Raw genomic sequence first — 14,694 nt, forward strand, 5'->3', positions numbered from 1 at the left:
CATTTCTCAATTACTTTCAAGAAAACAAAAGAGTTCACTATCTACATAAATAGGAGATGTTCATTCACTGATACTTACAACAATATTTACTGGGCAACTGCTGTATTCTAGGTACCATGTTAGGAGGATCTAAACATATAATGAACTAAACAGACATAAATCCTACCCTCCTGGAGTCATAACTAATAGGAGACAGTGGCAATAAACAAGTACACTGATAAATTAATGCAGAATTTCAAAGTGCGATATATGACACAAAGGAAACAAATACACAAGTACAAAAGAGAGGATCATTTCTGATAAACTGTCAGGGAACAAGTCTCAGAAGAGGTTACAATAAAGCTAAAATCCGAATGAACTGCTGCTAATCAAATAGAGCTTGAAGACCAATATTTTAGGGAAGGAAACTAGCATAGCCTAATGGTCCTCAGATGCAAAAGCACATGGTATGTTGGAGGAACTGAAAGAAAACCAAAGGAGCTAAAAAGTAGTACAGCTACATTGTGTCAGCAGATAAGTTGAATTCAATTAATATATTAATTTAGAAGATCTAGGTTCCACTGTCAACACACAACTGAAATGATCCAGATTTCCTAATTGCCTCTGAATTGCCAAATCCAAAAATCCATTTTAGATCTCAACCAAGTTGATACCTTTGCAAAATTTGACAATCATGCCAAATCCTATCTTCCTAAATATAATCCTGTCCTTGGCATAACATTCTTTTCTAGTGGTAAGAGTATGGGCTCTTTAGTCAGACTACTTGTTCAAATGCTGCTTCTGCTACTTACAAGCTGTATACTCTTGGGCAAGCTAATCTCTCTATGCCTCTATTTTCTCAATGATAAAATAATAATACCAGAACCTACCTTAAAGAGTTATTGTAAATGGGAGAAGATATTTGCTAATGATACATCTGATAAGACGATAATATCCAAATATATATGAACTCATACAACTCAACAGCAACAAAAAATCCTATTAAAAAATAGGCAGAAGACTTGAACAGATACTTTGCCAAAGAGAAAATACGGATGACCAATAGATATATGAAAAGATTCTCAAAGTCACTAATCATCAGAAAAACACAAATGAAAACCACAATGAGATGTCACCTGACATCTGTCAGAATGGCTACCATCAATAAATCAAAGAACAAGTATTGGTGAGGATGTGAAGAAAAGGGAACCCTCTTACACTGTTAGCAAGATTGCAAATTGGTACAGCCATTATGGAAAACAGTCTGGAGGTTTCTCGAAAAATTAAAATTTTTTTGACCCAGCAATTGCACTTCTGGGTATTTATACAAAGAAAACTAAAATAGTAATTCATAAAGATCTATGCACCCCTATATTCATGGCTGCACAATTTACAATAGCCAAGATATGGAAGCAACCTAAATGCCCATCAACAGAAACAAGTTATGGTTCTTATATACAATGGAATATTACTCGGCCATTAAAAAAAACAAAATCCTACCATTTGCAACAACATGAATGGACCTAGAAGTTATTATGCTGAGTGGAACAAGTCAGACAAAGATAAATATTATATGATTTCACTTATATGCAGAACCTAAGGAAGAAAAAGAACTAATCAAAAACACTCATGAATATAGAGGACAATCTGGTGATGGCCAGAGGGGAGGAGGATCGGGGAGCTAGGAGAAGAGGGTGAAGGGTCAAAAAAGTACAAATTAGTAGTTGAGATATGGTCACTGAGATGGGGAATACAGCATAGGGAATGCAGTTAATGTATTGGCTAGGTGGAGAGCCAGAGGAGAGAAAGAGCAATTAGGAGGATTGTTTCATAAACTATATAAATGTTCAACCAATGTACTGTACACTTGAAACTAAAAAAAAAAAAAAAAAGTTATTGCAAGATTTAAGTACAAGTTTAACACTGTGTGGAAAACAGCATATGCCCAATAAATTATCACTAGTGATTATCATCACTATTTCCTGTTTCATAAATCTCTTTTGATGTTTGTTCTTCTACCCACATCTGAAAGGACATCCTTTCCTCCTCATTCTGTGTTTTCCCAGTGGGATTTTATCCACTTCTATGTCCGCAACATGTTGAAATGCCCAAATCTATTTTATTTAATATGAAACTTCGCTTTCGAGCTTCAGGAACCTTCTACATTGTCTGCCTTCACACGCACTCTCTCTTCTGTGTAGAAGGCTCCTCTCATCCTTGAGGGCAATTTAACACTGCGAAGTTTCAGCACAAACTGAAAAAAGTATCCCAGGCTGACTTTCCACAGACCCCTGTACCATCACAGTTCTATCACGTTACCATCCGGAATTGTTAGTCTCTTTATTTTTCTGTACCTGGTAAAAACAGCAGCGAACGCCCTCGAATGCAACCACAGGCAAGGGTTATCACAAGGAAGACAGTACAGCGAGGTTACACAGCTGACAGAATTCGAACTCCGAAAAGCAGTGTGAGTCCAGAGCCGGTAATCTTAACCACGTAACTGTAGTTTAAGTCTCAACGGATGCTCGCTGATTAAAATTATTAGAGGGGAGTAAAATATGATTAGTCATGTAGTTTAAACAGGACGCGCAGGAGGGTTCAACTCAGGGCATTTAGAAAAAGGTTCACGGCTAAATCCGCTAGAGACTCGGAGAGGCCGGGACAGACACCGTGTAGAGAAAGCGCCGCTCTACAGGAGTGCGTGAGAATGGGCGTCTGAGAGCTAGGGACAGAACGGCTCGGATACCACTAAATTCTCCCAACAGCACTGCTTCCGTGCCCCTACCGCTGGACTCCGACAGCCAAAGCGCAATCTCTTCAAGTTGCAGGCATGCAACCCAAATCGCCGCTTCACCAGCCTCCGCCTGCGGCCACAGCCGCTCGAGCCCGCTATCCACGCAATATTCCCGCTTCCGGGTCAAAACCGGCGTGACCACGCAGCGCCCGTCTTGGGAGGAAGATGTGAACTGACCCGGCGCCTGGGCACCGTCTGCTCATGCGCGCCAACATCCCTGGTTCTCCGTTCCACGCGCTCCCCCAAAATTTTGGGTTCCGCTGAAGACCCGCGCCTGCGCCTTGCCCACCAATGGCGTGCGCCCTGGCGTTTGCTGCCTGCCCTCTGGCTCGCGCTCCAGGGCAAGCAGCCCACCTCCTCACCCCCCTTTAATCCCACCTCTTCAAATATGAGGGCGGAAATGACGACAGTTCCAAAGAGAACGGAGGCGGGTTTCATTTCGGCGCCTTTCTTTCTCCCGCGTAAGCGATTGGCTGGCGTGAAACGAAAGAGGCGGGACAAATTGCCGCGGGTTCAGTGCCGCCAGTGGAACCGGGAGATGCGGCGCAGGAGCTGTCGCTGTGTTGGCTTTTTCCTGAGTCTTGTGTCTTATTGCGATTCCTTCTGCGGCTTGGATCATGTTGTTACCCTCGGACGTAGCCCGGCTGGTATTGGGTAAGTTCGGACGCGAAAGGGAGGGATATTGGACCAGCTAACCGGGCGGAAGGACCTTTGGGACCAAAGGCTTTCCCAGGGTGGGGAAGCTTTAGGGTTTTGCCTCCCCACCTGCAACTTCAGCCTGCCGGTGAGTCTTCTTCAGCCGGAGGCTCGGGCACTTTCGCCTCTTTGTGTGTGGCTGCTTCTCTCCTCAGAGGCTGCGTGGCGAGGGGAGGACTGAAGAGAAGCTCGGGCTGGAACAACAGAGGCCCCGATTCGGAGGGCAAGTTGGGCCTGCACACTTAATTGGGACCCTTGAAGGAAGATTGTCTACGTGACGGACGGGCTACGTGTGTTTCAACCTTGGGCACACTTTTCCTTGTCAAGGCTGGGACCAAAATAGGAAAAATAAGGACTTCCCCAGCCACCCAGCTTTGTAGAAAGACCTTCCTGACGCCCTTCTCATAAGTCTCCCTTCGAACTACGAATTAGGGGCAAATGGGTGTTCTTCCCTCTCCGTCCCCTCCCTCTCCCCCCCCCCCCCGCAATAAGTCATCCATTCTCGAGGTTCGAAATGCCAGTTGCATATTTTAAAAGAGCAGCAATTCCTATTTCGATTAGCCAAAAATTTCACAGAGGAAATACGCCTTTCAGATGTATTTTTATTGTCCTGGTTAGTTTTTCCTCCTTTTGAGGAGGGTTAATTCACGGCCAGTTGTCAGGGTATATCGTCTGTGGGGGAAACGGGTTTTGTTGTTATTTGTCCCTTGAAAGAATAACGAGGATTGTACTGCTGTGAACGAGAATCGCGTAAAGCTCAAAACTGGAGCCCATGATTTGCAGACATCGTGTGCGTTATCTTCGAAAGTAAATGGTAAACATCTGTGATGAAACTTACCACAATATCCACAGCCATTACTACCATTGTTTTATTGTTTTAAAAAACCCATTTGCCTTTTTTTTAAAATACTCATTCTTGTCCAAAGAAATAGTGTTTGTGCACAGGCTGTTGATACACACATTTTACAGGAAATATTAGAGGGTAGTGGATCCACCATCCGTTTTTGGAAAAACTAATTTAATGGCTTGTTTAATATTTTGTTAATGTTTGGCTAATCTTTTGCCCACTTTATCAGAATCGAATATCAACAGTTAACTTACATCTGTATGTATGAGAAAAAGCTATCTTGTAATTGTTGTATTTATTAGACTTATATATAAACCAATTTAAAGTATACTTTGAGTGTTCGCAATAACATTGACATACTTTTTTTTCCTTCCATGCAGTGTTTGCTTAAGAATTTTTGAGTTTTAGCAATTTGGTAATCCAGATATCCTTCAGTAACCACAGTCTTCAACAGTGTTTCTTAACTTCAGCACTGACATTTGTGGCCAGATAAATATTTATGGGGAACTGTCCTGTACACTGTGGGATGTTTAGCAGCATTCTTGCCCTCTTTAGATGCCGGTAGGACCCCACTCCTCACCCCTGCCCAGTTGTGACAATGAAAATGTCCCCTGATATTGCCACCATGTTCCCTGGAGTGCAAAATCACCCGCAGTTAAAGAACCACTCATCTTTAAAAAGCAATATGTTTTTCTAACTGGAATAATTTATACCAACTTGTGAGTCTTTATTCTTCACAAACAGTGGCTATGCTTGACTTCTGATTTTTTCCCAATGGATAAAAACTCCACAGTCATTTCTTATCGAAGCTAGTTTTGTCACATTCCATTTTAATTACTATCTATCCTAGCAATATGCTTCCTCTTACTTCCCTTTTGGATTTGTGTTATGGCTTCTCAATATGTAGTCTTGTATTCATCTTATTTACTGTTACACAATCTGTCTAATGCATTCATTCACACTATACCTATTTTCAAAGTAGAAACAATTATTCACTTACCAAGAATTTCAAGTTGTGCAAAAGAATATGTAATAAAAATTTCCCCACATTTACTGCTCTTGCATTTTTTCATTTAGCATTATATATCTTGAAGCTCATATCAACACATAGAGGTCTATGATTCCAAAACTTAGCGGCTTAAAATATTAACAATTTTATTATTTGCTCATGTTTCTTCTGTCAGCACCCTTTCCCCATGTTCATCCTTTTCTGTTGTTGGCCCCTTCATGATATTTTTTGAGCAAATCTTCGAGTGCCTGGTATGTTCCAGATACTGCCAAATGCTAAGAATAGAGAAGTAAACGCTTAAAGTTTACATAATTAGGATTTTTTTACCCTTGCACATACACACACATCGAACATTTCACTTATACCCCAACTCACATTCTAATACTGTCATCCTTTCATAAGTTAAATTTATTCAAAGAACGATGAATTCCACATAGTTGCTCTACTTCCTTACCTATCTTCCCTTCTTCAGCATACTGTACTGACTTGTATCTTACTACTCAAACAGCCCTTGCTACTCAGCTATAGCCAGCTGTTAACTTACTAGAATTTTGTTAAATATTGCACGGGCCAAAATACATAAAAGTTGCTTATTGTTACTGGGCCACTAGTTTGGTTTTTATCAGTATGTTATACAAAGTGCCCTGTGGAACTGATCCTGCGTGCCTCTTCATCTCAACTTCTCAACATCTATGCTATGCTCGAGGTATACCAAACTACTTGCAGTTTCTCCAAATATTCCTATGTATTCTCTTCCTTCTGCAGTGTTTTTCCAGTATACTTATTTTCAAGGTTCAGATTTGATGTAATCTCTGAAGCCTCTTCCAGCAGGTACAGTTAGTGTTTTTTCCTTTAATGTTCTCATACCATTGAACATTACTTCTGTTATACCCTTACCATGTTCTATTGTAACTTGTTTACTTTTTGCCTGTGGAAAATATACACAAAATTTAAACATTTTAGCGATTTTTAAGTGTACAGTTCTGTTGTATTAAGTTAATTTACATTCACATTGTTCTGTAACCATCACCATCATCCTCCTCTAGAACTTTTTCATCTTCCTGAACTGAAACTTATCTTTTTATCTTATTCAGTATTCTTAATCTGAATTAATGGACATGCTTCAAGAATTCTGGGCTCCCCCAAAACTATAAAGGTTTATGTGCATTTGGGGCCATTTTTATGGATGAAGTGTTTAGAACTTTCTTTAAATTCCTAAACAGGTTTGTTTATTTCTGCATGAGTTAGTGTCCATTCAGGAAAAAAAAAACCAATCTGAGTATTTAACATGGAGAGATTTAATGAAGGAATTGGTTATACTGGTGATGGAAAAGCTAAGAAGACAGCTTAAACAAGCCAACTCAGAAGGTAGCAATAGCTGGAAGTCGCTAAGGTAGTCAGGAGATCAGAAGAGATGAGGCAACCCAGAGGCTGGATTCACTCTGGAATATGGAAGGTAGGTTTGTCTGGTGAGGGAACAGTAGTCATAGAGATTCTACCAAGGCAGAAAAGGAATGAGAGGGAAAAAAATACAGCTTCTTCCAACTGCCCTCCAATTTCACTCTGGTCCCTCCCATTTATTGAACCCAGCCAGAAGCCAGCAGACCTGGAGCCTAGGAAACATTGCCTGCATGGGGTCAGGTTTCCTGTCATACAAGTACAGAGTAGGAGAAAGGCAAAGAATAGATTCAAAGACAAACAGAACCGGGACTGGCACACCCCCGAAAAGTCAAGAGCCACTGTTTCTATTCACCTTTATATCACCATGACATTATAGATATTTAATAAATACAAAAATGCAGCTGTGATCATGACATTCTCCTTTGTCTACTGAATACCTGTCATTCTGATTCTTCTGTTTATTCACGTTATTTATGATAATATGTCATTGCTGACATAACTTTTTATGATCCTTACCCAGTCTGTATATTTTTATATTAGTTTCAGACATACAGTGCAATGGCCAGACATTTATATAATTTACGAAGTGATCCCCCAATTACTGTAGCATCCATTTAACACTACACACAGTCATTAACAATAATATTGACTATATTCCTTATGCTTTTCTCTATATCCCCTTGACTGTTTTGTAACTACTAATTTGCCTGTCTTCATCCCTTCACCTTTTTCACCCAGCCCCTCAACTTTCCTCCCCTTTGGCAACCACCAGTTCTCTGTATCTGTGAGTATGTTTTCATTTAATTCTTTAGATTCTACATATAAGTGAAATCATATGGTATTTATCTTTCTGAGTTATTTCACTCAGCATTATATCCTCTAGGTCCATCCATGTTGTTGCAAATGGTAAGATTTTTTTATGGCCAAGTGATATTCTATTATATATGTACTACATCTTTATTCAGTTCTTTGTGGATGGGTGCTTAGGTTGTTTCCATATCTTGACTATTGTGAATAGCGCTGCCATAAACATAGGGGTGCATAGATCTTTACAAACTAGTGTTTTGGTTTTCTTTGGATAAATAGAAGTGGAATTGTGAGGTCAAAAGGTAGTTCTATTTTTAATTTTTTTGAGGAACCTCCTGTCTGTTTTCCATAGTAGCTGTACCAATTTGCAATCCCAGCAGCAGTATGTATGATGGTTCCCTTTTCTCCACATCCTTGCCAACACATCTTGTTTTTTAATTTATTGATGATAACTTTTCCGACAAGTGTGAGGTGATATCTCGTAGTTTTCATTGGCATTTTTCTGATGATTAGTGACATTAAGCATCTTTTCATGTCTACTAGACATCTGTATTTCTTCTTTAGAGAAATACTTGTTCAGGTCTTCTATCCATTTATTCTTACCCATTCTGTCTTTTTCAGTTGTATCTCCACCTATTCTAGCATATACATTGTGCTTCATCCAAACCGGACATGTTCCCCAAACATGCTCTTTATATATGCTTTTTATCAGCTTCTTTGGGATTCCTCAACCATCCTTCAAGACTCTTCCTTGAAATGTTGCATAATTTTCCCCAAGTCTAGTAATACTTTCCTAGTCTCTATCCTCTCCTGAAGTCCTAGTTTCTTACCACCTTTGCTTTGTCTTAGTTATTTGTGTGTAGTATATCTTCTGTGTCCTAGTAGATCATAACTTCTTTATAGACAGAAACTTTGTTATTTGTAGATCTAGTAATATAAGGCACCATAAGTTAAGTCTTCCCAAGAAATATTTATATTTTTTAGGATCATTAAACTGATTTTTCTGGGGAATTATTAGATTATGTGAAGATATTCTCAGGTAAGGGGATTTGCTATCTCTTGTTTTCTTAATCAGGCACCTCTCTTTTTATCTTTATAAATAGGAAGAAGAGAAGCCAGACTCTTGGCACCTTATAGTTAGAATTTTTATCTTCCTCTTTTTCAGTTATGTTTCCCCTTCAGTGTATTTTGTTACTCATTACTGCAGTCACTGAAAAGCAGGCAGAAGGCAGTATTGAGAAAAAGAAAACCCTGGCATACTTTCTTACCTATTTGAATGTCTTTGTCAGAAGTTTACAGAAAAGATATTTTATTTTAAAGTTAATTTTAGAAATAAAAAGGAGAAACAGTAATGTTAATTGAAGAGTAATTATTTGTATTATGGTAATGAGAAAAAAATGGTCCCTAGTTTGTATTTTCACTGTAACATTAGAGATTTAGAATAATTTGTACCTAAAATTTCCCCTATTATGATTGAGGATTGGTTACAATCAAGGTTTAATGATAAATAAGCTTTTTGTAGGCAAATAACTGGTTATATAATGATAAATTAACATGAATGTAGTCGATTGTCGCTTTATCACATTATTTTGGAACTTCTGGGGCAAAGGTAAAGCAAAATAAGTTTAATCTAAAATGGCAACTCTAGATTGCCTAAAGTGAGGCGTGTTTTTAAGAGCAGAAGTTATATATCTCATATATCGTTATTTTTAGATGCAGTATAACTTTTAAACACTTGTTTTAGAAGTAATCTAGCCACTTAACAGTCATTTCTCAAGTGTCTATGAAAGTATAGTGTCTTTTGATAAGCATAAACTATATAATCTGTGATGATTCCTTTCCCAGGGTATGCTAACACAAATAACCATATTTTCTTAGAAAGGTAACTACATTTCGTATAGGGAAGTGTTCTCAACCTTTATTTCATTATCACACCCTTAAGGAATATTTTTAGACATTTTTTTCCCTAATCAGTCCTCCTGCATGAAATTTAAATATCACAAATGTGCTGTTTATATTTTGTATGTATATCTGTGATTTATGCATAAAAAGAGTGATATTTTCTTCTACTGCCTTCCCAGTACCAATTTTCACCCCCTTGGGTGAAATTTTTGAGAATGCTTGATCTAGAGAAAGTCAGATCTACTTTAAGGAATTAGATTTCATACCACTGTCAGTTAGAAACTCCTAGTGGTTATAAAAATATCTGGGGTGATTAGTGCTTTCAAAACTCTGTACCATGAATAGAACCTATTTACCTGAGGTCTTCAACATTACTCTTGAAGCATATAAAGAAAAAGCTCCAACTACCCTGATTCCAGGATGACTGATGGTTTATACATATTTTAAATTTCTATATTCATGAAATCCTAGGAGCAGCTGACTTATTCCAAATAACATAACTCAGAAAGCCAACCATCTTAAAAATTATTTCTTTTTACCTGGCTTTAACTTTACAGTTTTAAGCTAGGTTGTTTATTTGTGAAAAAATTAAAAAAAAAAAAAAAAAAGAAAATAGCAATCTATATCCATTTAATTTCACAGATGAGGTGATTTCACATTGTCAATGACGGGGATATTGAAGTAATAGTATCAGAGATTTAAAAAAAATTTCATTTCTAAATGCTTTCCCATGCTCCAAAGGACAGTGTCTTTGTTTTTTTGTTATTTTTACACTTGTCGTTTCTCCCTGTAGCATTAGTTAGCAAGAGGTTGGAAAAATCATCAGCTAAAAGTAGAAAGTTGTGAGTTGGTTCCCAAATCCCAATTAGGGCATTGCCTAAAAACGAGACAATTTCCTTGCTCTTTACTTTTTATAACCTTATTTATTGACTCTGTGGGCCCATTCATTTGTTTTTTGACTTGTAGTACTTGGTCAAAGATATGGTTTCAGGTGAAAAGAGTAGAACCTTAAAATGTTTAAATTCGAAGAAACCTTAGAAATAATTGCTTTAGTATAGCAGTTCCTTAAATAACATTTCATTCAGTGTTGGTGGATGCCAGCTCATCAACTTAACTCTTGTTTGTATCAATTAGCCTGTGGTAAAATTTGTTTCATTATACATCATTTTGTTTAGTCACAGACAGAACCTATTGACAACGTTAAGTGAGGGCTTACTATAGTTAATAGTTATTGACTAGTATACCAGCACTGAGCTAAGTATACTATGAAGGCAAGTATAAGGGAATCAAGTATGTGGTGATTAGAATATGGTACATAGTGAGAGGACTTAAAAAAAAATTCTAGTAATAGTAACCCTAGACTTAAGGAATGAGTCACAAATAGCTGGGCTAGGAAAAAATAAAGCTTCCCAAGCAAAAGGAATAGAGTATACAGTGCCTTGAAATAAGAGCATTCGTTTATTTGCAGAATTGAAAGACCATGTTGGCTGAGAGATGTGCAATAACAAGACATTAGACTAAGGAAATTAGGATGCAACACAAGTAGAACCTCATGACATGTTAAGAATTTAGGATTATGTTTTTTTCGTTGAGATAAATTTCATATATCACAAGATGTAAAATTCAGTAATTCATAGTATAGTCACAATTTTGTGCAATTGTCACCACTACCTTAATTCCAGAACATTTCCATTACCCTAAAAAGAAACCCCGTGCCTGTTAACAGTTACTCAATTTCCCCCTTTCTCCATCCTCTAGTGACTACTAATCTACCTTCTGTCTCTGTGGATTTACCGATTCTGGACATTCTGTGTGAATGGGATTATATAATATGTGGCCTTTTTTGTCTGAGTTGAACTTAACAGTTTTCAGGAATCATCCATGTTATTATAGCAAGTGTACTTAGTAAACTTTTTATGCCTGAATAATGTTCCATTGTATAGCTATATTAGTTTGTTTTTCCATTCACTGATGGACTTTTGGGTTGTTACCACTTTGGGGCTATTAAAAAATGCTGCTATGAACATTCATGTACAAGTTTTTGGACATGATTTTAATACTCTTAGATATATACATAGGAATGGACTTTCTTGGTTATGTGGTAATTCTATGCTTAATATTTTTGAGAACTCAGCCAAGTGGTTTTCCAAAGTGATTGCACCATTTTTATGTTCCTACCAGCAATATATGAGGTTTCCAGATTCTCTACATTTTTGCAATGCAAACAGTCCCTGACTCATCATGGTTCCATTTACAATTTTTAACTCTACAATGGTGCAAAAGTGATAGACATTCAGTGGAAACTGTACTTCGATCTTGATCTTGTCCCTGGCTAGCAATATTCAGTATGATACTCTCTTGTGATGCTGAGCAGCAGCAGTGAACAACTGCTCCCAGTCAACAACATGATCATGCATACAGGTAAACAATTGATAGTCTATAGTGTATGCTGATTTTTTTGGATGTTGTGTCTTCACATCCCATCATGTCCTTGGAACACACATCTGTATCTCCTTCTGGTGAGAAAGGAAGGCAGTTACTCTTGAGCTGAAACTCCAAGGTGATTGCCCATTTGCAGGCTAATGTAAGTGTTCTGAGCATGTTTAAGGTAGGCTAAGGTAAGCTATGATATTTGATAGGTTTGGTGTATTAAATGCATTTTCAACTTCAGTTTTCCACTCATGTTGGGATTATGTGGACAACCCTATCATAACTCGAGGAGTATCTGTTTTTACTGCTGTCTGTCTTTTAATTCTACCTATCTTAGTGGGTATGAATTGGTTATATCTCATGGTTTTGCTTTTACATTTTCCTCATGACTAATGAAGTTGAGCTTTTCATGTGTTTATTAGTAGTTTGTATATCTTCTTTGGAGAAAGAGCTGTTTAAATCTTTTGTCCACTTTTTAATTGGGTTGTGTTTTATTGTCTTTTACATAGTTTGGATTCTAGTCCATATCAGATAAATGATTTGCAAATATTTTCTTCCATTTTGTTTGCTAGTTGTCTTTTTACTTTCTTGCTGGTATCCTTGGAAGCACAAAAGTTTTTAATTTTCTGTTTTTCCTTTGGTTGCTTGTTCTTTACATGTCGTATCTGAGAAACCACTGCCTGATCCAAAGTCGAAAAGAAAGATTTACAACCTATGTTTTTTTCCTAAGAGTTTTATAGTTTTAGCTCTTAAATTCATTTTGTGTTCACTTTTGTTTTGGTATGAGGTAAGGGTCATTCTTTTGCTTGTGGATATCTAGTTGTCCCAGCTCCAATTGTTGAAACTTATTCCTAAGTATTTTCTTCTTTTTGGTGCTATTTTAAGTGGAACTGTTTTCTTAATTTCATTTTTGGGTTTTTAATTGCATGTGTATAGAAATAAAAGTTATTTTTTATATTCATCTTGCAGCTTTGTTGACATCCTTTATTTGCTTTAATAGTTTTTCTGTGTGTATGGATAGATTTCTTAAAAATTTTTATATAGAACATCATGTCATCTGCAAGTAGTTATTTAACTCTTCTCTTCCAGTCTGGATGCTTTTTATTTCATTTTGTTAATTGCCCTGGCTAGAACTTGCAGCACCATGTTGCATAGATGTGGCAAGAGCAGACATCCCTGTCTTTGTCCCTGATCCTGTGGGAAAAGCTTTGAGTCTTTCACCATTGAATATGATGTTAGTTGTGAGATTTTCATAGATACTTTTTCTAGGTTAAAGAAATTCCTTTCTACTCCTGGTGATTTTATCATGAAAAGGTGCTGGAGTTTGTCAAGTGGTTTTTCTACATCCATTGAGATAATGTGTTTTTTTTTATTAATATAGTATTTTACATTGATTTTTGTTTCATTGAACCAACTTTGCATCACTGGCACAATCTCACTGGTCATGGTGTATAATCATTCACCTCTATTATAAACAAATATTACTGGATTTTGTTTGCTAGTGTTTTGTTGAGAATTATTATATCTACTTTTTCATAAGTTTGGGTGTAGTTTTCTTGTAGTGTCTTTGTCTGGTTTTAGTATTGGGTTATTATTGGCTTCAGATATGTTAGGGGAGGTCTCTCCTCGGTTTTTTCTTTTTTCGAAGAGTTTGCAAAAGATTGGTGTTGATTCTTGCAGTGTTTGGTAGAATTCACCAGTGAGGCCATTGGATTCTAGGCCTTTCTTTGTAGAAATTTTTTTTTATTACAGTTCAATCTGGTTTTAGCTCTCTTCAGATTTTCTATTCTTGACTCAATTTTGTTATTTTGTGTTTTTCTAGGAATTATCCACTTTATCTGTGCTCACTAAATTATTGCACAGAGCTGTTCATGGTATTTCTTTCAATCCAATTTGTTTCCAGAATGTAGATAGTATTATTGTCTCTTTCATTTCCTGTCTAGTAATTTATCTTCTCTCTTACATCCTTGTCCAGTCTAGCTAAATGTTTGTCAATTTTGTTGACCTTTTCAGAGAACCAACATTTGGTTTTATTGATTTTTCTCTTTTATTTTTTTTCTCCTCTACTAATTATTATCTCCTTTCTTCTGCCTTTGGGTTTAGTATGTGCTTTTTCTAGTTTCTTAAAGTAGAAGGACAGGTTATTGATTTGAGATCTTTTCATCTTTTTAATACAAGTATTTACAGATGTAAATATATCTCTAAGAACTGCTTTAGCTGCAGCCCATACAGTTTGGTTTGATATGTTGTGTTTTTGTTTTCATTTATCTCAACATTTTTTCTGCTTTCCTTGTGATTTCTTTGACCCTTTGGTTATTTAAGAACATGGTGTTTAATTTCCACATATTTCTGAATTTCCTACATTTTCTATTATTATTGATTTCTAATTTCATTCCACTATGGTCGAAGCATATACTCTATACGATTTCAGTCTTTTAAAATTTTTCGAGACTTGTTTTATGTCTGAATAATGATTTATCCTGGAAAATGTTTATGTGCATTTGAGAAGAACGTATTCTGTTTTGGGGTAGAAGATACCATGGAATGTAGATATCTGTTAGGTCTGTTTGGATTATAGTATTCAAGTCTTCTGTTTCCTTGATCTTCTCTCTAGTTGTCTATTATTCAAAGTATAATACTGAAGTCTATAACTTTAATTGTCGAATTGTTTATTTCTCCCTTCCCCCTCAATTTCTGCTTATTGTTTTGAGGGCCTCTGTTCTTAGGTGCATATCTGCTTGTAATTCTTATCTTTTTGATTTTTTGAACCTTTTATTGATACCCTTCTAACAATGTTCATCTTAATATATACTTTGTCTGATATTGGTA

General features: G+C 36.8%; 2 protein-coding genes across 15 annotated transcripts in view; one reads left to right on the plus strand and one right to left on the minus strand.

Annotated features, from left to right (window-relative positions):
- The window catches only part of ATM (ATM serine/threonine kinase), a 119,210-nt gene extending 116,096 nt beyond the window's left edge, over positions 1-3,114 (minus strand). For 8 of the 11 annotated variants that reach the window (XM_036220213.1, XM_036220212.1, XM_036220211.1 and 5 more), the window contains exon 1: positions 2,334-2,944. The gene's annotated coding sequence lies outside the window, so the exon portion shown is untranslated. The other 3 variants (XM_016160559.2, XM_036220208.1, XM_036220209.1) reach the window with 3 other exon arrangements.
- A 149-nt stretch (positions 3,115-3,263) lies between these two features.
- LOC107518684 (protein NPAT) overlaps positions 3,264-14,694 on the plus strand; it is a 59,594-nt gene continuing 48,163 nt past the window's right edge. For 3 of the 4 annotated variants that reach the window (XM_016160560.2, XM_016160561.2, XM_016160562.2), the window contains exon 1: positions 3,265-3,427. In XM_016160560.2, coding sequence (XP_016016046.2) covers positions 3,391-3,427 — 37 coding nt within the window. In that variant the 5' untranslated portion in view covers positions 3,265-3,390. Of the gene's footprint in view, positions 3,428-14,694 lie in introns of all 4 variants that reach the window. The other variant, XM_036220217.1, reaches the window with a different exon arrangement.

The sequence above is a fragment of the Rousettus aegyptiacus genome, unplaced genomic scaffold (genome assembly GCF_014176215.1).
Source record: "Rousettus aegyptiacus isolate mRouAeg1 unplaced genomic scaffold, mRouAeg1.p scaffold_m13_p_5, whole genome shotgun sequence".
Classification (NCBI taxonomy): domain Eukaryota; kingdom Metazoa; phylum Chordata; class Mammalia; order Chiroptera; family Pteropodidae; genus Rousettus; species Rousettus aegyptiacus.